The sequence below is a fragment of the Amphiprion ocellaris genome, chromosome 2, assembly GCF_022539595.1.
Source record: "Amphiprion ocellaris isolate individual 3 ecotype Okinawa chromosome 2, ASM2253959v1, whole genome shotgun sequence".
Classification (NCBI taxonomy): Eukaryota; Metazoa; Chordata; class Actinopteri; family Pomacentridae; genus Amphiprion; species Amphiprion ocellaris.
Window position 1 is genome coordinate 12,196,998 of NC_072767.1, and position 24,024 is coordinate 12,221,021.

A 24,024-nucleotide genomic window follows, 5' to 3' on the forward strand; every position below is an offset into this window, starting at 1 on the left:
CTAGATAGATAGACAGACAGACAGACAGACAGACAGACAGACAGACAGACAGATAGATAGACAGATAGAAATGAACACTGATTGTTTACCAGGTTCAATGCTTATCATAACCCCAACCCTTGCTGCCTTGCTGGGTCTTTATCACTCCTGTTATGGTACAGCAAGCCTACTGTTCGTCTTTGTTCTGACTTGTGAGCAGGATTTAATGAGGATATCAGCTTGGAAAAAAAGATAGCCGACTCCTAATTACATCCTCATCCAAGGCCTGACTCCTGTGCCTTTTCGAGAGGCTGCATTCATCTCCTCTGTTTACATGCTGTTTCTCTAAAGAATTCCGCTTTCTGTATGATCATGGTTGCTATAGAGTTTCAGAGGTCTCGTTTAATCAGATGAACAAGTCGAACCATGCACATTTCCTCCCTTTCTGATAATGTCTCTTAATTGAACACTCAAAGCCTTGCATTCATCATCATTATCTCTGGAGTACATAAACACACATTCTCTCCATTAGGATGGCTGTCACTCATTAAGCTGTTTTGTTGTTTAAGACGCAGCACCACTTGCAAATGCATGCCACTTGCTGATATACATGAATGCTCACAACATCACAACAGTGCTGTGTACACTTTTCAGCTTGAGTGATGTCTAACACTGATTTAGAGGTCTGGAATTGGGCTGATGTTGACTTTGATATTTCACAACCACAACAGATTTCAGTATAGTTTGGTGGAAACTTATTCAAACATTAGTCAAACATCTTCTCCCATAACTACCAAACTGTGAGACAACTGCACAAGATACTTACCTGCTGTCTGCATCTCTCTCTGTCATATCACCTATTTCTTAATATGCTGATGTTTTTCAAATGCTCATTTTTGTGATCAGTTTGTAATTGACTGTTTGTGGTTATATAATATGTGTCATCATGGCATACATTGTAAGTGGATCAGGGTCACTGAAGAGGAACTTGAGAAACACTAGATGAACCCAAAACCAGAAGACCTCTTTGTCTAGACATAATAAGGCAGGGATTGGAAATTGCATTGTTCACAAAAGAAAACACACGCTACCATTCAAAAGTTTTTGAACACCCCAGTTTTTCCTTTTTTAATTGAAAATTATGCATGTTAATATCTTGTTGTAATCTGAAATGAAAACATAGAACAAATAAACACATGAAGTTAAAAGAAATCAACTTAGAAACCAAAATGTATTCTAAACTTCTGACTCATCAAAGTACCACCTTTGGCAGATATAACAGCTGAACGCACTCATCACACCCATCCTTTCTCCAACTTGATGGCATACATAAGTCCTGTGTGATGAACCTAAGACTTCAGATTTTGATTCATCAGTCCATAATACCTTCTTCCAGTCTTCAGTAGTCCATTGGTGGTGTTTCATGGCCCAAGCAAGCCTCTTTTTCTTATTCTGATGTCTTACCAATGGCTTTCTTGCTGCAACTCCACCTGTCAAACCTGCAACTCCAAGTCTTCTCTTCACAGTTGAAACTGAGACTTCTTACTATGACCACTATTAAGCTGTGCTTGAAGCTGTTGTCCTGTGAGCTTCTATCACCAAGCTGTTGACTCTCAGAAACTTGTCTTCTGATTCTGTTGTGGTTTTGGGTCTTCCAGACCTCTTCCTGTCAGAGTTTCCTCCCGTTTCTGACTGACTTTTGATGGTGAAGTTTTTCCTCACCATTTTTTATAGCAACACACTACTTTCTGCAGTACAATACTGTTCAAATAATTCTTTGGAGGGTATTGGCCACGGTGTGTTGCAACACTACTTTTATGCTGACAGAGGGGGTTGTAAGTAATCAAGAAAAGTTGGGACACCTGTAAGATTTCGTTGCACCAACTTTCAAGGCTTGATCAACCTCCAGTGCTGCTGAACAGCTTTAAGTTCTCAACCCATTTCTTGTTTCCTGAAACAGGTCTTTTTCTATAATTCTGAAATGTATATTATTTTTCAGTTCTGGGTAACTTTAACTTTTTTTTTAACCTCTGGCAGTTCACCACTTTTGTTTGTACCATTTTAAGCTATTCATTGGATTTGAACTGCTTGAATTTCAATAAAAAACTGGAAAAGTTGGGGTATTCTAAAACTTTTGACCAGTAGTATATATTATCAAAGTACACAATGGAAGGAATATATAGACAAATGTAAGATAGCAGGAGTCTGCTGAGTCTTTAGTCAGAGTAGTAGTAGCTCTGGTTGAACTCGCTCCAATATGAATGACACGGACATTTTGTAGCAACCATTTACATGCACAAATGCACATTACTGCACAGATTCTGCTTGGAAAAGAACAGTAATAGTTGGCAGCACCCGTTAGGATGGAACAGCCAACATTGCCCTTCACAGAGCCATGCTGCTAGCAAGACTAAAAAATTAACCAAAGACATCCTAGTACAGCAGTAGTAACACTATCAGGTTATTTTACATTCTCAGTTTGTCTCCTATGAATTCATTCTATCTGAGAAGCTGGTTTCAGGCAGATGTCACATGCCAATCATGAAGGTTGTTTTTATTTTAGACTGCACTCAAAGAGACGTTTGTGGCATTACTGGTTCTGCTTTGGGAACATGAATGCATCTTTAGGCTGGTGCCTGTCCCTCAAAGTGCCAAATTAAGGCTACAAATCAGTGACTACAGCATCCACATGACATGTAAAGTACTAGATAACAGAAAGCCACCAGTTGCATGGAAGGCCTGCAGCCTGTGGGGGATCGATCAGTGGTTTCTCACTAAAAGCCCCATCTTATGGTCCCATTATGGGTAAACTCGTCTCTCTGTTTATTGTGATGGATAAATCAGCTTCAGTCCCCCTGGGCAGCAGCACAACAACTGACAGACATCCTTTATTATTGTTTGACATTATCAGGCTTCAAGACGCCAACTCCCTGTACCACATATTTAATCTTTCACATTACATACTTCCACATTTATGTCAGCTTTGTTCCTGTCACATGTCTCAGCTGTCGTGGGTGTTGGCTGAAGTATAATAAAGAACATGGACATAAAACCACTGTGAGACAAATACCGAATCTGCAAATGAGGCGGAGTTAACCTTTGCAGTGCTAAATTATGCAGATGTAATATTGGCCAGCCAATGGAGTTTTTTTATGCTCATCATGATGGATGTAGAGCAGGTTCCCCCAGGTGCTGACATACAAATTTCAAATAATATCTAAAGATCATGGCAGACTCTAGAGATGTAAGGCACAAAAGCCCCCATAAAGACAACTGTTTTAGGCCAGCATGTGTGCTTTAATGACATATTTATGAGTGCTAATGCTGACAAGTAATTGAAAGAGCATATGGATATGAAAGTCATAACTCTCTTGGTGTGGAGAGGGGGCAATAAAAGCCTTTCTTCTCATGGGAAAAGAGGAACTTTTTATGAATCTGACTCGATTAAAAGTGGATTCCCAACAGAACAGAGATGTCCATAAAAGGTTTAATACATGTGTGACCTTTAATACAAATGGCCTAGTAAAAGCATGTGGCAGAAGAAGAATAAAAAGAAGGTCCATTCAGAAATCTAAAAACGGTCCAAATTCAGGTCAGAAATTAATAAATTTACCATAACCCAAATAAAAACTACAACCCCGACTGCAAAACTTTGAGATCAGCTAATAGAACATGTAGAGTCCACAAGCTTGAAGTGAACAGCACAAATGTTTCTGTTGTCAGCAGGCTCAGGAAAAAGATGTCACAGTTAAGACCAATAGTATTTGATGTCCTTCCTGTTGGAGGCTCCCTGACTCAACAAAGTGAGGATGAATGCGTTCAGATCTGAAGCAGATAAGGAGCAAATACGATGTGCTGCACAGTGCAGTGTTATATCACTGGATGAAGAGATTCTCGTAGTGATCATATCAGAACAACTGAATTTTTGTATGTATACGTTTATGAAGTAATGAATCACTATACAGTATGTGCATTTGTTGTCTGGATAGTTTGTAGCTGATTTCTCAAGTCAGAAATGGACACATCAGATCAGAAAGACATATTACTTTGCAATAATAAAATGATCAACAGTGAAAACGAGTTCCTCGAATGTAAGGATTAGAAGGCAACATAGGGAATTAGTCAAATTTTTATTAAGCCTTCACTAGGCAGTTTAAAAGAGGACAAGCATTACAGCTGGACTGATTAGAAAGTTGTCTCTGCAGACCATTTTTTCTCCATTGCAACCAGACTAGAGATATCATGTTGAGTTTGACAGGAAAGACAGTTAGGCAGACTGATCTTTCAACAAGCTCAGGAGTAGTTCAGTTCTACTGCTCCGACAAACACAAACCTCACAGATGCAGTATGTGTATTTTTTTTGCATAAAGATGAATATGCTTGAATATGCTGAGCATGCTGGACTAAAGGGAGGCTGCTTTGTTGATTTGCAGGGCCGTGCATTAAGACTCAAGGCTGCTCCCTCTGCTGCAGCCATCCATGCCCTTGAGTATATAAAACAACCCAACTCATCACAGAGCAAAGCAAAACACAGCACAGCACTCCTAACTAGCGTAGAGGTCATTCAGAGAGCTGATCACAGCGAGACAAAGTGGAAACACGGTGGACAGCAGGATCAAAAGCATCCGGAAGGAAGACAAATATCCAGAGAGGCATCGTTTGAAAGAAAGATGAGGCAGAAGGAGTGAGAGCTGAGGAGACTCTCGCTCTTTAAAGTGTATTCAGATCACGTGAAGCTGTAGTACATGTGATGCTGGACTGATCGAGTTGAGGTTGGCGCGACACCTAAGCACACTTCAAAGCAGCATTTTGTTGTACTGTAAGCATAACAGACATTTCAGACCCTTTGAGGTGTGTTAACAGTTCATTTCCTGCTTGTTCTCTGATACACCAAAGGAAACTCTACCAGCACCTAGGGCAGCAATGAAATGTGTCTTTAAAGCAGATGAGAACTCAGAAATAATGAAAGTCCAGCAAAAAAAGACAAATTTGATTATTTATCACGAGAGGAATCATACAAACAACCTCTCGACCACATTGTGAGATTTATCTATACAATATTCCCACCTAGAGAACTGTAGGCACTACAAGTGTGTTCAGACCCACAATGATGCACATTTTAGACTGTGGCAGGTGTTTACAATGAAGTGTAGATGGAAGGAAGACACAGACCTGGATGAATGAGAATCTACAGACTAATACAATAATTTACATGTTTGTGGATGTCTGTAGGACACCGTAGGACCTAAAGTTTCTCTTATAAACCGTAGCCTTGCAAATGGAACTGCCCACTCCTGGCTCAAACATGCATGAGTCCAGCCTCTTGTCAAAAAGTCAAACCTCAACAAATCAGATCTAAATAATTTCTGTTCCATATCCAGGCTCTGTTCCATATATAGACTCACATTACTGTCCTGAGTTTTAGGGGAAGTTGTTTATGCACAGCTTTTTAAAATTTCCAGTCAGGCTCTGGGGCTTACTACAGCACAGAATCCTCACTACTCAAAGTTTCTCGTGACTTACTGCGGTCTTCAGACTCTGGTAATTGTACAGTTTAATTCTGTGAGACTTCAGTGCAGCTACTAATACAGCTGACCGGAGATTCAGGCCAAAGTGCTTTACCTCCTACTTATGCGGCAGGTCTTTTTCTGGTAAAACTGGGTGTACCTTGAGGTTCTATTTTAGTGCCCATTTCATGTTCCATGTATATTTGTATTGTGTTGTATTCTATTTTCTATGTAAATAAATGGCTTCTTCCACTTCTACAATCATGACACAAAAATATAAATGCCTCCTTTAAAATACAAACCGCCTGTCAGATAGCCCTTTTCATGGCTTTATTTCTATAAGTCTGTGACTTTGCTGAATGAAGCATATAGAAAAAAAGATGGCATGGAGAGGGTCACTAGGATTGATCCATCCATTTTCTACACACTGCCTGATCTTCTGTAGGGCCACGGGGAACTGGAGTCTATCCCAGCCGATTTAGGGTGAAGGCAGGTTCACCTGGACAGGTCACCAGTCTATCACAGGGCGGCACATAGAGACAGACAACCAAACACACTCACATTCACACCTGGAGACAATTTAGAATCACCAATGACCACCAGTGAAAACCCACACAGGCACAGGTAGAATATGCAGATGTGTCAGCAAAACGTACCTGTGTCCACGTATCTCCTGCTCTTTCACTTCAGACAGATGTTGAGATGTTTAACTATGTTTTTATTTATTATAAGTATTGCACTGTGTAACAGAACCAGTCGCAACAAACATACAGTAAAAATGGAAAAGGCCACAAGCTCAGCCAGGACTCCAAGAGTGCAGTTTTACCAATCTTGCGATATACTGTATAATATTATATCTACTCTTATCCAAAGCGTCATACCACTTAGGATGCCGATAGATGCAAAAAAAAAAAAAAGGATTTCCATACAAAAGAGCAAAATATTATTTCCTGAGGTGAAATTCAAATAATAGAATTTGAAAAACAGCAAAATTTTGAAAGTGTACTAAAATATATCTAGTAACTGGTCCAGCCACCATTCTAAACCTCGCCAAAAACATTCAGCTCCAATGGTGAGCTTTTTGAGTAAATTAAATATAGTATATTTACAATAGTATTGTGCAGTGCCATTTATTACAAGCCACACTGAATATTTGTTATGCAGCTTACTGCAAACTCATTTACTCTTATAAATTTAGCAAAAGGTAATTTGCAATCAAAAAGAGGAAACCCAAAACAACATCTCCAAATTACAATGCAGCAGCCCATCACAGGCTGCATGTTGGTGACTGTCATAGTGCAAAATTACTAAGAAAGCAATGTCAGTTTGTCAGACCATCATGTGATTCACATCATTTGTCCTTTCCTTCTTCTAATATTACAGAGGTTAAACAACATTGTTATAAATTATTCAAGCGTAATAATGTTTTCCCAACACCAGAGCAGAAAACTATATATTCAGACACATGAAAAATGAAAGGGAAAAGGAACATAAATTGTCTTCATAAGCGACTGGGCCACCATTCTGCTGCCAGAACAGCATCAGTTCATCTTGGTGTTGATTCTCCAAGTCTTGGAACTCTTTGAGAGGGATGAACACCATTCTTCTAATAGATAATCAGCTATTTGGTCATGGCGGTGGGGAGCACTGTCAAACACACTGGTCCAAAATCTGCCATGCATGTTCGGCTTAGTTGAGATTTGGTGACTGTCAAGATTCACATCATTTCATCAAACTATTCAGTGAGCCCTAATGCTCAACAGATGGATGCATTTCCTCCTGGAAGAGACTACTCCCGTCAGGACAGAAATGCTTCATCATAGGATAAAGATAATCCAGTCTAATAAAGACACCAGATCCCCTCATTGTAACTGTCAGGGGTTCAGGACTTTTCCTTTAATTTGTCACTTGTCTGTATAAACAAGTTTTGTCTGTTGTTTGTCTGTTACTACACAATCACTTAAATAAACCAGTCCAGCAAAAGAAAACTGAATCAACTGCAAGAAAGCAAAAACATTTTTCTTTTTTTTCTTATGGACAATAAAAGAATTCTCCAGTTTAGAGAAGTAATGAGACAATTAGCGATAGAGGCACATGCTGGTGCTCTGGTACAGGTACATGTAGGCATCGCAGAAAAGGCGCTTAGCCACACCTTTCATGTCTCGAGGCACCTGACTGGCCAGCTCAGCAGGAGTCATTTCCAGGTATGTACCGACCTCTGGGCAGGCTTGCACCTCCGGGATGTTGAAGCCATCTCTCTCTCCTGAACACAATACACCACTGTTTTAACGAGTGCTTGCATAAACAATGAGTGTATTGAGAATATGCATAAAACTCACCTTGTCTGTCTGCCATGCTGTCAAAGAAGATCCAGTCTCTGCTGTTTGGTCCATGTTTGACAAAGGACACATAGTGGCTCGTCTCGATGCAGAGCACAGCAAACAGCTCTAGTTTGTCCCTGGTCAGAGCATGAGGAATACCGTGACTCAGGTAACCTTTGGGGATGTCCAGGCGAGTTGGCTGATGGGATCTACGCTGAGGATGAGAGTGCACCTTCAAAGAAGAACACACTGTTAGGGCTGCAACTACTGACAACTTCTATCCATCTAATCATCATTATTTTTCACACTTAGCAAATTAGTACAGAGTCAACAAAATAATAATCACAAGTCCCTTGAGCCCAAAGAGATTTCTTCCTATTTGATTCACAAAACAGTCCAAAACATTCAGTTTACAATGATATGGAATAGAGAAAAGCAGTAAGTCTTTACATTTGAGAAGGTGGAACTTGATGTTGGGTATTTCAGATCAACAAACTAATTAAGTAATTACTGAAAATGTCAAAATTTTGAGAAACTGGTTCAGAACTACTTACAGTCACTACCTGTCTAAATACCCAAACCTACCCAAATTTGGTGAGGAAGTGACATTCAGCTTGGTGAAATATCTTTCTAGAGCTGATGGCCATGGTGGGGTAAATTAACGAGTCTAAAGTATTAGCTACTTCATGTCCCCACTTTTTAGTATTGGTAACACTTGTGGGCACCTGGAAAAATATTGTACATGTTATTTTCATTTTAAAAAATGTATGTATAAGAAGTATTTTTTAATAATCAAACTGTTGTTTTTGTATTTTTATAAATTATGGTATTATAACTGTGTTCTACGTCACAAAAGACTTTTTTTTTCACAACACCGCAGTGAGAAAAAACGTAGTAAGAGAAAAAAATGTCCAGAAAGTGCTTGAGGTTCAGAGGTTTAAACATATGGTGTGCATTTGATATCATGCACCAAACAAGAAAAAACTCAACTAAACAAGAAGTGCACAAAGAGATTTAGTGTTTAACTGTACTAGAACACACACAAAGTGAAGGGCTTATTATTACTCTGCTACATTTCTCACCAAATACACAGTTTTCTAAATGAAAACATGAAAAAACATTTGACTAATTTCATATCTGTTTCCACAGGCAGGGCAGAATGTTCTTTGAAGCACTGGCGATTTTGATCAAACAAATCCAGCCTTAAAATATTATTGAGTATCCATACTCACATTCATACATTATAAATGTCGAGAACCTTAACCTCTGTCCACATTTCAACATTAAAAGACCACTGATTGATTTGCGGCATAGCTCATTCTTGAATCAGATTAAATTTTTTACAAGTTTCTTCCGTCCCTGTAGCTCAACTCTATTAATAGCAGCCAAAGGTGGTGAAGTGGTGGTGAGATGGGATATATTGCACGGAAATGTGATGTCTAACTGTTCTTTCTATGCTCCAGAAGCTACTAATCACGGAGAAAATAACACGAGTGTCCAGATAATGCTACAAACCTTAGATGAGCACAACATGCAAAAGAGCTTGAATCCTGTTGTGCTGAAAACAGGATCTTTAAAACAGTCAGCGCATTCTTGCTCAGCCACTTTTCCACATAGCATGCACTGCTGAGGACCTGAAACACATACCATATTATATTCACTGAGTTAAAACATGGATGTACATGTGTGCTGAATGTGGATGTGTGTGCTTAACAGTACCTTCAGAGAGCAGGTCAGTGATGTCGAGCTCCAGAGAGGGAATAATTTTGTCAAACATCTTAAATTTCTTCCCAAAGCGAGGCATCTGGAGGATGAGACAGGATGGCACCTGCAAGTATAAGACAATAAGATCCCACACAGCACACAGAACACACTAAAATGAACGGATCCCAAGAGTTCTGCTGAGAAAACTGTCGGACAGCGCCATCTACTGATTAATCAGCCAAAGAAGAGACAAGAACTAGATCAAAAACTGTTAAGGAAAAGTATGTGATTCTTTGGTGGGTTGATCACTAAGAAAAATGTTTTTCTGTAAAGTATCGAAGTATCAAAGATAGTTTAATATCATTCTAACTAATCAAAATGTATTTTTTTAAAACCAACTAGTAAGCTTAAACCTCTCCTGCTGTAGAGCATTTTGAATCAGAGGGTTTGTTACTATTTTTTGATTAGTGCCTCAAGTGATTGAGAAGCATCACATCACTGCAAATTATTACATAAAATAACAAAAGTAAAAGTGCGCATTTAGCACTGCAGTTTATGAAAATCAAGTGATCTCACCTCTGCCAGCTTGAGTCCCGCACTGTGGAAGGAATGTTCCAGTAGCTGCTGGACAGTGGGCAGAACCAGACTATGGTTCTGATCCAGGAAGATCTGATAGCAGTAACTCTCCTGCACTTTACCACCAGCTGAACTAAATGAGAGAACAAAACAAGACTAAGGCTTTCATGGAGTAGTGTCAAATGATTCAAGCTATATATTGGGGAAGAATACATAACAGTAAACTGTACAGTTTTAACAGAGGGTCCAGGGAAAGAATGTGGTGCATGATGACGATGAGGAACTCCTCTGGATCTGAAACACAAATTTCACAACGAATGTTTACTTTGAACTGAAAAACCAAGAAATCTGTTTTAAGCTTCCAGACTGACCCTTCTCATCTGTGGTGAAGGAGTGACTGTAGCCATGTTTCTGCAGCAGCTGCCTCAGCTTCATGATGTGCCGCCCCTCCACAAAGCCCTTACTGCAAACAACAAAGACAACAAAACACATAAAATAACAGCCATGTGTACCTGTGATTAGAAAAATGTTCAATAAAATTTTCACTTAAATGCATCAAATACAAACCACTGTAAAAGTTCAGTTCATGAACAAATCCCAAGTGTGATTCTTTCCTGGGTCATCATAACTCTGGATAAGGGAGACCTTCGCCTTCTATTGTTCTCTTCTTGGCCTCCATGCAGGTCACCTTGGTAACCTTCCCTGCACCTCAATGTTTTACTTGCTTTCTTTAATAATGTGTATTAAAGTAAGATATTTGGTTTATCTCAATTTATTTTTTTCATTTATGTGTGCCTTCACTGCTGTCTTTAAATTAAAATTATTAGGCTTATGTGGTTTGATTCAATGAAAACTTTTTTTCTGCTGGTCTGTATTAAAACAGGTTATTATAAATGATCAATAATTATAAATATCAGCTGAAATGAAATATTTCGTCATGATAAACTTTCGAGATATATTGCTCAGCCCCAGCACATGGTATTTTCAATAGAAATAACTGGTCATGTTTTGCATGACATAAATATATAAAAGCACACACCTGCGGAGGGGGTTGACAATGTCATGAAGCAGAGTTTTCTGGATTGGGGCATCCTGAGGTGCTGTTGATTTGAACAGCATGGAGTCCAACACAGAGGAGCAGGAAAACAAACTGAAAGCAATTGAAGAAACATGAAAGCATGAAAAAGTGCAGTATGCCCTCCAACATAATGGAAGCTTTAAATGTGATTTTCTACATGAGTGTGTGTTTTGAACACACAGCTGGAATATATATATATACACCATTCTGGGAGCAGGACTGACAAATGTGTTCATGTAATAACTATCATCCAATTGCAATACATGGTGGTAGTTTGCATTATTGCAGCTAGAAGGTCATGGGTGTGATTCTGCGGTTGGCTGGCGTCTCTCTCTGTGGAGTCTACAATTAGCATTGCCTAAGAACAACAGATCTGAAGTAAAGATGTCTCATTTTGTTAAATGAGTCCTCTCTTCTCACATCTCTTCTCTGCCTCCTCTACTCACATTCTGGGTGGGAGGGACTAAGACAAGAGGAGGGATGCACCAACTGAGAAATGAGAAGAAGGGATATTATTTATCATCATATATTCATGATCCTGACCTGAAGAGAGCAGCGTCCATATAGCAGGAGTTACAGTGTCCTTGAATCCCCTTCATTCTTCCAATCAGAAACTGGTGAATCTGCTCCGTGCTGAGAGGAAGGACAGGGTCCAGTGTCCCTGTGCTGTGCTCTGTCTCTTCCTCTAAAGCAAAACACAAACAGAGAAATATAATGTGTGGACACACAGAAAACTGTAACACATCAAACAATAGGCAGCAGTATTTTATGTACATGATGTACACAGCTATCAATACTTTTGAAAACAGTAGGTTTATTGAATATTCACGGTCTCCCTTCTAATTTTATAAAATGATAACCGAGAGAAAAAAAATCCATTTCCACTACTGTTCAAAAGTTTGGGCTCACCCAGACAATTTCATGTTTTCCATGAAAACTCACACTTTTATTCATGTGCTAACATAACTGCACAAGGGTTTTCTAATCATCAATGAGCCTTTCAACACCATTAGCTAACACAATGTAGCATTAGAACACAGGAGTGATGGTTGCTGGAAATGTTCCTCTGTACCTGAATGTAGATATTCCATTAAAAATCAGCTGTTTCCAGCTAGAAAAGTCATTTACCACATTTACAATGTCTAGACTGGATTTATGATCCATTTAATGTTATCTTCATTGAAAAAAAACTGCTTTTCTTTCAAAAATAAGGACAAAGTGCCCCCAAAACTTTTGAACAGTAGTGTACATTTTTAAATGAGTGAGCAGGAGGACATGCTGATAGAAGAACTGCTGCTTCCAAAAAGGGGGCACTAATAGTCTCCCTGACCAAAATTACCTTCCTGACACAAATGCACTACGTTTCAGGAAAATAATCCATTCGGAACAAGGGGTCTCTCAAGACCACTCAGAAGTTAGTTGGTCAATCCTGTACAAACCTTTGTCTTCCAGCATTGGCATCGTCTCAGTGTGATTGGCTGAAAAGCTCTGAAAGCGTGAGTCAGGACGGCAGGAGCTCAGCTTTACAAACAGAGCTCTTTTGGGAGGACATTCGAAATAACGCTCATTTTTGAAAGTGCCGTCACTCACTCCTTTGTCTTCCTCCTGTAGGTGGAAATACAGACTGATTAGACTGATGATTAATTAATCACAGAACCCCATAACAGTATCACGTCAGAAGATCAATTTTAGATGTCGGTATTGTTGACTCATCTAAACACAATAGATATTCCTAAAGCTTCAGAATGAGCTCCAGCATCCCATGCTACCTCTCAATCCTACAGATAAACAACAAACATTTTCACATAGGCTCAAACTATATCCTAAAACTATATACATTAGTTTGTGTTGAGTATTAATGAAGTGTGCGTCATAAATCGCATTATATTGGTATACAACAGTACATCACTTAAATGTCAAATAATTCTAAACTGTATCACCTTATAATAATCGTGTCCCTTCTGAGCGAAGAAGAGGTTATTTACTCTGATATCAAAATAAAAATGCTAAAAGTTTAGATGTAATATATGAAAAATACAGTCCTACAGGTTCTGCAGACTGGGAGTCATCTAGTCAGCCAGTATTTTATATATGATATGATATATATCCAGAGGCATTTATGGTTCATCTATAACTGTCACATCTCAACACATCTGGCACTCATGCAGCCCCATATCGTTCCACCTGCACCTCTGTTTTACTGTCAGGATGACGCATTCACTGTGGTATTTCTGCCCATGATCATGTCTGACATGTTGAACCCCAAAGTTATCTCTGTCTCCTCAGACCAGAATGTGCTCCCAATGTTTATCAGACTTCTTTTCATTTTAATCTTGGGAAAAAAAATACAAAATACTTTTTTCTTTTTCCTGTGCGAACTGTACACCGTCTGTGATGTTATTTTAGCAGCAACTGCAGCTCTGAGTAGTGGTACTATGGCTCATTCTATGCCTCCTGATTATTTAGTTAGTCACTGGTACTTCTGTATCATTTTCCTTGTTTGAGAAGGCTTACAGGTTACTTTCTAATCATGTTCATGCAGTTACACTAACTGGGAATCACAGTTGTACTGTTTGGTTTCAGTAATCAAAAGTTTTCTAACTTGTGTCAGTGGTCACAAATGTATTCACCTTTGTTGCATTAAGTCTGTACTTCGGGGTCTTGTATTTTAAATAGTTTCTTTAAAACATGTAAAAAATAATTAGACCATCTTTGTTTTCATCAATTTCTTGTTCATTTTAATGCCTGGTACCACTAAAGGGACAAATATCTCAAAAGAGTTTAATTTAAGAGATGATATCTAGACATTTTCTGTGGTTTTCTTGATAATAACCAAAATCACTTCAGTTCTTCCATCAATAGCTATGGCATTGTACTGCCAAAAACAGTGCTTTTAGGCATTCCATGTTTTCTTTTCTGTCTGTTTTAGTCACATGATATACAGAGGAGTTACTACTTGATTCCATAACCATTGTTTTTGATGACTGCAGCCATGCATCTTGGCATGCTCTCCACCAGCTTCTGACATTGTTCTGCTGTCACAGCAGCCCATTCCTGTTGTACAAATTCAAACAAATTTGCTTTGTTTTTGGGCTTGTGGTTCTCTACTTTGCATTTCATGATTTTCCACAGGTTTTCAATTGGATTTAGATCTGGTGATTGAGCAGGCCAAGGCATGGTTCTAATGTTCTGGTTCTCCATCCAGGCTTTAACTGACCTTGCTGTGTGGCAAGGGGCATTGTCTTGTTGGAAAATCCAGTCAGTGGTGGCAGGAAAGAGTTTTCCAGCTGATGGAAGAAGACTGTTTTCAAGAGTAGCCCTGTACATGACCTGGATCATTCGCCCTTCACACAACTGCATTTGCCCTGTTCCACCCACAGTGAAACAACCCCAGATGGTCACTGATCCACCCCCATGTTTTACTGTAGGGGAAGACAGTCTGGTTTGTAGCTTTTCCAGGTTTCCGCCTAACCAGTAAGTTGGCTGAGTGGGCATCAATTGAAAATTGGATTCATCACTGAATACAACCTTAGCCCAATTATCAACAGTCCAATCCTTGTGATCCCCAGGAAAGAGTATGACATGAAATGGCCTCTTATATACCCTGGGAATACAATTAAGGTTAAGCATGTCAAACAGGACATAAAGTATTATGTAATCAGCTGCATTTTTTGTCGTGTTCATTGTATTCTTCAGGTAATATACCTTTAGTGGTACTAGGCATTAAAATGAACAAGAAATTGAAGAAAGCAAGGGTGGTCTAATAATTTTTTTCCATGACTGTATTTGTTCTGACTGTCTGTAAGAGGTAGTAGTCTACTGTTCAGCTAAGAAATAACAGAATTATTCAGAGGCGATTCAATTTTGAATCATGTTGCACTTAAGCGATATTGCTCTATACTGTATCAGTACAAAAATTACCAGCTCTAATCCAACCATGGTTTCCTTTCGGTTAGGGAGAAAGCCCATCCAGCGGATGATTCCATGTAAATTGCCTGCACCCAGCGTCACCTCGACCACAGAGTTCACACTCAGACTCACGCACTGATCATCGGTGTCTCCCTGCACCGGGGGCACATCAATGTCCATGCTCTCTGGTTCTGCAATGAAGAACATATGTGGGTCACATTTATCACAAATGTGACAAACATTTTTACATACCATCTTGTAAAGAGTTGCTCAAACCTGCAGGCACCTCTCCCTTAGCCACCATATGTAGTGGAACTTTAACTTCGCCCCCTGTCTTCCCAGTTTCATCTCTGTCCTGAAATTGCCAAGGAAAAAACTGAAAATGTCGTGTGCACTGGCAATGATATGCTAAAGTTAGTTGCATATTTGCATTTGAATATGAAGGTTTGCTTGTATCAAACATGGCAACAACATGGTGTCTTACAACTCAAAAGAAACTGTCAGTAGGGGTAGGTATGAGTTAAAAAATGCTATTCAAGTTATAGGCATATAATGAAAATGGAATTAAAGTGCAGACTGTCAGCTTTATTTAAAGGGTACTCAAATCCATATTGGAGGATGGTTTTACAAATTGAAGTTATTTAGGATGTAGCTTTTTCAGTGGCGCAAAAGTGATTTGATACTGATGCAAAAGCTGTTTGATGGTAAAAGGCAAAAGGTCTGAAGCTGATTCCAAACTGTTGTTATACACCCACAACATTGGGTTACAGAAACTCTTCAGTGCAAAAAAAAGAAACTCAAAGTGCAAGTCAACAGGCCATCCTTAGGCTGCAAAAAAATAAACAAATACATCAGGAAGACTGAGAGAAACAGAACAGAGCTCAGCAAGATTAAAAGACTTGATGTCCACGGACGACATCCTTGTTGATGACTGGAGGATCCTATCCAGTGTGAAGAAAAAAACTACATCCAGCCAAGTGAAGAACACTATTCAGGATGTAGGCATATGATTATCTGAGTTTACTAGAAAAAGAAAAAATAATGAAAGCATGTACAGAAGGTTCACCAGCAGGTGAAAAGCTTACATAATGCAAGCATCAAGAATAGAAAGGCCAGACTAGTCTTTGCCAAAGACCATCTGAAAAATCTTGTCAAGTTCTACTGTGGACAGATGAAACTAAGTTTAACCTGCACCTGCATGAATGGAACAAAATGTATGGTAAAGACTTGGAACAACTCATGATGTAAGGCACACATCATCTGTAAAACACACGAAGGCCGTGTGATGGCATGGGCATTGCATGGCTGTGTCACTTTACTGATGATGTCACAGAGGACCGAAGCAGACAAAGTGAAATAAAAAGTTACTTTCTGCTCAAATTCAGTCAAATAAAGAAAAGCTGATTGGATGGCGTGTCACAACACAGATGAACAATGACCCAGATCACACTGCAAAAGAAAACCAGGAGTTTTTGAAGGTAAAAAGTGGAAAACTCCACAACAGTTGCATCAGCCACCTAAACTTGACTGAGCACGTATTTCACTTTCTGAGGACAAAACTAAGGACAGAAAGATGCATGAACAAAAATCAACGTGACTAACGGTCTAAGAAAGCCCTACAAAGGAGTAGGACCAGTTCTTTGGTGATTTTCAGACATCAGGAAGGAATTCCCGGCAAAGGATTCTTGGAAAAGTACTAAAAATGGTTATTAATGATATTATTTACAATCAAGTTAATTTGTCCAATTACATTTGAGCCCCTACAAAAAGAGGACTGAATATAAAGACGGTTCGGGTTCCTAATGTTAAATATATTTTTGTTCATACCCTTGAATTAAAGCGTAGAGTCTGCACATCAGTTGCAGCTCGATTGTTTTCATTTCATGTCTTCAATGATGGAGTACAGGGATAAAATTATAAAAAACTGTGTGACCACTGAGACCTAACTCTAAGTACACCATATTCAACTGTACTGGAGACCATTTGTAACACAGACTTATCTATTTATTTGTATTTTTTTGTTACATTTGTGAGAAAATTTAAATTAAAAAACTGAAATATTACTAACCGTGGAGATCTGAACAATGTGTTGTCCATCCTTTTCCTGAATATCCACCACCATTCCATGGCGACATGTGTCATTGATGAAGTATGTGACTCTGTCTCCTGGAGTTAGCTCATCTGGTTCTGGCTGTGGGGACGGCTCAGGATGAGATGGCGATGAGCTGTGGACCAAAGGCCTGACTCTGGAGAATGGGGCAAAAATGCCACACTTTCTGTCACATGAGAAAAACTCTTTATGCCCAAAGGTCCCGTCAGTGTGTCCCTTCTTTCTGTCCGCTCCCTGGGAAAAAAGAAACACAACAGCACATTTGAACTAATCTCACACGCATCCACCATAAGTTCAAAAAGTCCATCAGTGAACCTGAATACTCTGAATTTTGAATTAAAATACAAAAACTCATAAATGGCCAGTTCAGCTATTTAATCCATGGTAGCATTAGCCATGCAGATATTTTTTTGCTTAGTTTACTGACAGTTGAGATATCCACCGCTGGATGCATTTCCACCTTAATACAACAGAGGCAAACAGAACTCTGTGATGCTCAAAAATTCTGCCCCTTAAATTAGGTCTTAAATACAGTGTTTTCTTGGTGTGGCATTCATCCGAACTAAGTTTAAACCAAAGAAATAATCTCCCATACTTTGGAGTAATGGGGGCAATATACATTTTTATATAGAGACTAGTATCACAGATGTCTCTTGATGAGCGCAAGTAGTTCCAATGGAAACTTCCCACAGCCACACACACTGTTTGCACAATTGCTAATACACAGTCAGTCCAGCAAGCCACAGAAACACTCACATTCTATTAGATCTGATTCTGATTCCAGTGCAATAAAATGTTAACAGATCCATGAATCAGTTTGTACACAGCCCCCAAATGTTTTAATTATGACAGGGTAGAATGGTTGCAAAAAAAATACAGGACAACAGCTGTCATTATTTTATGCTGCAGAGCAGCAACAATTAATTGGTTGAAGTTGTCAACTATTACATTAATCTCTAACTATTTAACTATTCATGATAAAGTGGTTTGAGTAATTAAAAAAACAATCTTTAAATATGGCAACTGGGAGAAGAGCTGCAGCAATGAATTAAGTTATCAGAAACTATTAAGTTATATACACACTATCGTTCAAAAGTTGGGGGTCACTTAGAAATGTCCGTATTTTTGAAAGAAAAGCATTTTTTTCAATGAAGACAACATTAAATAAATGACAAATCCAGTTTAGACATTGTTAATGTGGTAAATGACTATTTTAGCTGGAAACGGCTGATTTTTAATGGAATATCTACATAGGGGTACAGAGGAACATTTCCAGCAGCCATCATAAAAATGTAAATAATGATGCTGTGCAATTTCATAATCAGTAAGAGTCAAATCCCTTGTGTGTATTCACGTGGCAATAAAGGCTTTTCTGATTCTGATTCTAAATGACTATTCTAGCTGGAAATGGCCACCACATAATGAAATAGATGCTTTTCCAAAAATATTTTTGAGGTAAATCACCAAATTTAAGTTTGTTTTAATTTAGTAAAAACAACAAACCCATTTATATTCATTATCGCGGTGAAGGCAGAAATCTCAGAGATGCACAATTTTAAAATCTGCACAAATTTAACAAAACCTGTCTGGATGGGCACATGCTAGTCAGGGAAAACTAGAAATAGGCCCAATCCCAGTCACCACAATGCAACTTCAAAACTAAATCCTGACAGACTGTGAAGGCTCAAAATGGCACAAAATGAGCAATGGGACACAGAGTTATGAAAGCACAGCCTGCCTGAAAATAACACATCACTGCTGAAAAGGTAAATTCGGGTTCAGTTTGACAAGCTGCTCAGCTGAACACTCACTGTTTCTGACATTACAGGCTTTAAGCATTTTGACAAGCTACCAAAAATCAAAGAGGCCATTAACATCTGTAAATGCTCTGCAGACATTTGACCGAAAATACAAACAAATCTACAAACATGTAACAAATAACCTGCTCTCACTGGCAGGTTAACTTTCTCATGGATGTCTTTTCTGCACCACTCATGCTGGATTTGTAAACATTTTGTACGGTCCAGGACAACCACAAGTCATCAGTTTCACTGCAACTATGCAACTATACTTGGAAAAAGACCTTTCAGCTTTGCTGCCCTCTCGGCATGGGATACTTTACAGACTGAACTGAAACTGTCTGAATTTATTCCACTTGGAGCTTTCCATTCTATCATGAGGGATAGACAGCATGAGACCACCAAACAGTGCTCGTGTTTTTAAATCTTAAATTGTAACCCTAACCCATTTTTGCACATTCGAAATTGTATGTTTGAACTTATACTGTCACCTTCTTGTAATGTTTTTTATGACGTGTGCTGCTGACCTCTTGGCCCTTGTAAAAGAGATCCTGATCTCAATGGGTTTTATCTGGTTAAATAAAAAAAAAAAAAGAAAAGAAAACCAAGTGTTCTTATGCACTTGATAGTTTCAGAGTGGTCCTCACACTGAGCAGCAACAAACTGAAAGTCCACAAATCCATCAGTGTGGAGGCTGGGATTGAATTAATATGTTTTGTTTGCTTATTTGTTGGTTTATTTTATACGATTTGTTTAGGGGCTGGACAGTGGCTTGGTGGTTAGCACTTTAGCCTTGCAGCTAGCAGATCCCTGGTTTGCATCCTAGCCTTCCCGGGATCTTTCTGCATGGAGTTTGCATGTTCTCTCTGTGCATGCATGGGTTTTCTCCGGTTATTCCGGCTTCCCCCCACAGTCCAAAAATATGCTGAGGTTAATTGATTATTCTAAATTGCCTGTAGGTGTGAATGTGAGTGTGATTGTTTGTCTCTATGTGTATCTCTGTGATAGACTGGCGACCTGTCCAGGTGTCCCCTGCCTTCACCCCAAGTCAGCTGGGATAGACTCCAGCCCCCCACGACTCTAATGAGGATTAAGCGGTTTATAGATAATGGATGGATGGCTGATTTGTTTGGACTAATACTTTGAAGTCATACCTGTAGTTCAATTCCAAACAATGTTCCTGATAAGACACCGGAACAGACTGGCTCTGTGATGTGTCCAATATAGCGGATGGTGCCTCTCAGCTTCTTCCCCTCTTCCTCCACAGTGACCTCAGTGCCCACAGTGAGCCCCAGTGCTGTCTTAAGGGCACCTCTCTGTTTGAACCATTTCAGCCTCTCGGTGTCTTCAGACAGGGCCTGCAGCAGCTCAGCCTCCTGTACATTTAGCTTCTCCATACAGCTGACCTCTATTCTATAATCTAGCGGTGAATGTAAACCCATTAGGAAGACAGGCAACGTTTTGAGAGTTGGAGAGGTTTTGAGTTCTGCGCTGAGACAGTATTCACGGATGTAGCATATTCGTCCTGGTTTGATGTGTTCTAGGAATTGAGGCTTCTTAGTTATGATGTAGTAATGATATTCTGTTGATGTCATGTTGCTGACGCCAGGTGGTCCTGTACGGGAATAAACACACGAGTGTTAAAACAACAACAACAAGCCTAGCATAAATGTGGCAAGTAACTCTAAGCTAGCTCGCTAACTAGCTACCAAGTTAACGTCGTCACAATAAAATCACAGCTAACACTGTTAAGGCTAAACGGTACTTGAATAACTTCAGTCAAGAATAGTTCACAGTGTCTGTCTTACTTTCTCCAACAAGCACTTGGGGCAAAGTTAGTGTTAGTTGGGCAAAGTTAGTGTTAGTTAGCTTTACCTTCACTTCTTAAGCAACTTCAGAGTTTGCTTACTGTTGTGTCTTCACTCTTTTCGCTTCACGACAGCCGCCTTAAGTTTCACTTCCCCTTTCGTTTCAATTCACATTTCAGAGCCGTGTCACTGGTATAACACTCTCCTCATGAAAACACACGTTGTGACAAAAATTTTAAACCACAAAACTACTTCTTTTTAGTCACAATGTCCTTTCCGGAGAGAGGTTAGATATGTTATAAAGCACAATCCCAGGAATGTTTTCAAAGTGACGCTGTTCGGTTGACAGCCGTGGTGTTGTGCGTCCCTCAGTGCGGTCTGACAGGCAACCAGCGGCTCGCATAGAATTAAACATGAAAATATAAACTCTGCTGTTTTAGTCTTCTTGCCCGCCGTGACTAAGCCAAGTAACTTTTATAGGTGTGGTCAGGCTGGGACCATTACTCACACTGGTCAACTATTGTGGTCACTTTTAATTTGCTTATGCAGGGATGACGGAGGGCTGCACAGTGGACCAGTGGTTAGTACTGTCACCTTGCAGCTAGAAGATCCTTGGTTCGGCCTGGGACTGGGATCTTTCTGCATGGAGTTTGCATGTTCTCCCTGTGCATGCATGGGTTTTCTCCAGACACTCTGGCTTCCAGCCATAGTCCACAAACATGCTGAGGTAAATTGCTAACTCTAAATTGTCAGTATAGGTGTGAGTGTGATTGTGTTTGTTTGTCTGTATATGTGGACCTGTGATAGACTGGTGACCTGTCCAGGGTGTCCCTTGTCTTCACCCTAAGTCAGCTGGAATAGATTCCAGCCCACCGCGACCCTAATGAGGATTAAGCGAAGTAGTTAATGGATGGATGGATGGATGAAGGATGACTGACATATAAAAGTACGCCATTGATATCTATCTGTCAATTTTTTTTTTATGAAACCGAAAACTGAAAAACTGGAAGGGTTGGTCCAAGGTATGCATTTTTAGTTGTTGATATCACAAGTTATTATAGCATTAGTGTCACTGTTGGTTGTGTGAGGTGGCCAGATTTTAGTCTGAGATAACCATGGCCATTTCTTGACGTCTCCCCTAACTGTGCTCTGTGTTATTCCTGTTATAAAGGATTTATCATTTAGACGTGATTATCTTCTTGTTTGCTGCTGACCTTTTCAGCTTGTTGTAGCTGAAGGTAGTTCAGAATGGTCCGCTTCACTGCAAAACTGTTTCAGTTGTAACTTTTGAAATGAGAAATTTTCACTGCAGTTAACAATGCCAACTTACTATTTTATCATTAGACTAGTGCTTTTACATTCAACAGATCACATGTTCACTCACATTCTAAAAATATGCAAATTGTGTATTTTCTCATTTACCTCCTTCGGCATCCATCCATGCAGACAGTTGAAGTTTTGAGATATATTTGTTGTTGGGATTTCTGCGATAACCCCAACAAGTATAGGTGAACTGATGTCTTGATTGTGTGTGAAATGTTTCATTCTACCTACTTTCTGACAAAGAAGAAGCCTTTCTGAAATGTATGAGTGCATTATACTAATCACTGTTTCCAGAAAAGTATTTTCCAATTGGAGTTTTCAGCTTTTCATATTCAAGCACATATGCTAAAAAACATAAAGACTAAACACACTCTTAAAGCTGAAAAGTATTGATAACCAAGGCAACTACTTAAAGCACAACAAATGATATATTTGAAGCCTATAATCAGGGTATATGCAAAGTCAGTATTCAGAAATATCCAAGTAAAATAATAACTAGCTTTGAAATTATTCATTGTTAAAGAATGGGGTGAAATATTGTTTTAAAAACCATAGTGACATTACATGTTTGCCAGTATAGATATATATTTTGGTGTGTTTGTTTTTTTTTCTTGCTGTTTTGTTCTTTATTTAACTAAGTCAGGTACATTGTGTCTTCATAAAGTCCTCACCACCAGTTCTGTCAAACAGAAATATAGAAATTTTGCTGTAGATAGCATGTTGTCAACATAAAGTCACTAGGCTCATTCAAGGTGAACCGTACCTGGAAAGTGAATGGAAGCAGGTGGCAGAAGTAGGAAGTAGCACTGCCCTCCCTGGCTCATAATAGGGAATTCTAATAAAGAATGTTTGCTTAGCTTTCAGGGAGGGCTGGTGATGGTCACACACATGCACTAAATATTAAAATATTTGGCTGCAAGACTAATATATGCATCAGTCTCATATAATGTTGACACCCCTATTGTGGAGTTAAACTATGAGAATAAATGCAGACAAAAAAAAAAAAAAGGAAGTGGAGCTAAAATTCAACAGTCATACAGACAGTTTCCAGCATCCACCAGTCTGTATGGGAAGTTACAGAAACAACTAATTTATTAAAATGTTCTTTCTTATACAGTGTATACCAGGGGTGTCAAACATATGGCCTGCCGGTCAAAACAGACCCGCCAAAGGGTCTAATCCTGCCTGGGGGATGACTTTGCAAAGTGTAAAAATTAGAGAGACAACATTTAGTGCAATTTTCAATAAAAGTAACTGCTATTATTTGTCCACTGTACTACCACAACTTTTATGTATTTTTTTATGTATAAATTTTATACATGTACAAGGCAGAGGGATACATTAACCTTCTTTCTTTATAGCTCCCACTTTAGTTTGTTTGGTGTGGTGGTCAGGATTACTACACAGATGTGTAAATGAATGTAAATTTAAAATAATTTCTAGATCTTGACAAATTGTTTTGATCATAAAGTAAAATACTATATTGTTCAATTCCAGATACCTGTGACTAAACTTTTTTTTTTTTTTTTTTTTTGCCTTTGTAGATACTTTGTGATCTGTAAGTTGAAATGTGTAAATGATAAACTGGGGCATAATTTTGTTGAAATTCCACTTATTTTTCTTAAGAAATTTCAATTTGTTCAAAATGTTTTGTAAAAAGATTGTTCATTAAATGTGAACATTTTCAGAATGTATTTTTTTACACAGAAACAAAAGGAAATATTTGGAGCTGTTATGATTTATAGGCTATTATGCTGTGATTTTACTGGTCCTGCCCACTTGAGATCAAATTGGGCTTTATGTGACCCCTGAACTAAAATGAGTTTCACGCCTCTCTTTACGAGCGAGTCTTTTGAAGCCTGTAAGTCAACGCGGTGGGTTCTCTCTGTTGTCTCGCAAGTCTCTGATTG

The 24,024-nt window shown here is 39.0% G+C and overlaps 1 protein-coding gene across 2 annotated transcripts; it reads right to left on the bottom strand.

Moving 5' to 3' along the window:
• Positions 1–6,183: 6,183 nt before the first annotated feature.
• Positions 6,184–21,134, bottom strand: cyldl (cylindromatosis (turban tumor syndrome), like). 2 transcript variants are annotated; one of them, XM_023290919.3, is made up of 15 exons: positions 20,893–21,134; positions 20,138–20,598; positions 17,143–17,418; positions 15,351–15,429; positions 15,087–15,265; positions 12,605–12,770; positions 11,709–11,850; positions 11,127–11,237; positions 10,459–10,550; positions 10,318–10,381; positions 10,088–10,220; positions 9,527–9,635; positions 9,323–9,441; positions 7,826–8,039; positions 6,184–7,749 (listed from the first exon to the last, which is right to left on the bottom strand). In XM_023290919.3, the coding sequence occupies exons 2-15, from the start codon at positions 20,576–20,578 to the stop codon at positions 7,565–7,567; spliced, it is 2,310 nt and encodes a 769-aa protein (XP_023146687.2). In that variant the 5' UTR covers positions 20,579–20,598; positions 20,893–21,134; the 3' UTR covers positions 6,184–7,564. The 2 variants fall into 2 exon arrangements, with proteins under 2 accessions (XP_023146687.2, XP_023146686.2); XM_023290918.3 differs by having other exon boundaries at positions 20,859–21,133.
• Between the last annotated feature and the right edge of the window lie 2,890 nt (positions 21,135–24,024).

Bases quoted from the DNA above. Each gene is read 5' to 3' on its own strand.
- cyldl (XM_023290919.3), bottom strand. From the start codon at position 20,578: ATGACATCAACAGAATATCATTACTACATCATAACTAAGAAGCCTCAA. The intron at 11,851-12,604 runs GTTTGTACAGGA...GTTTTGCTTTAG, and splicing joins GCCAATGCTGGAAGACAAAG to AGGAAGAGACAGAGCACAGC. The intron at 10,382-10,458 runs GTCAGTCTGGAA...TTTGTGTTTCAG, and splicing joins CTTCACCACAGATGAGAAGG to ATCCAGAGGAGTTCCTCATC.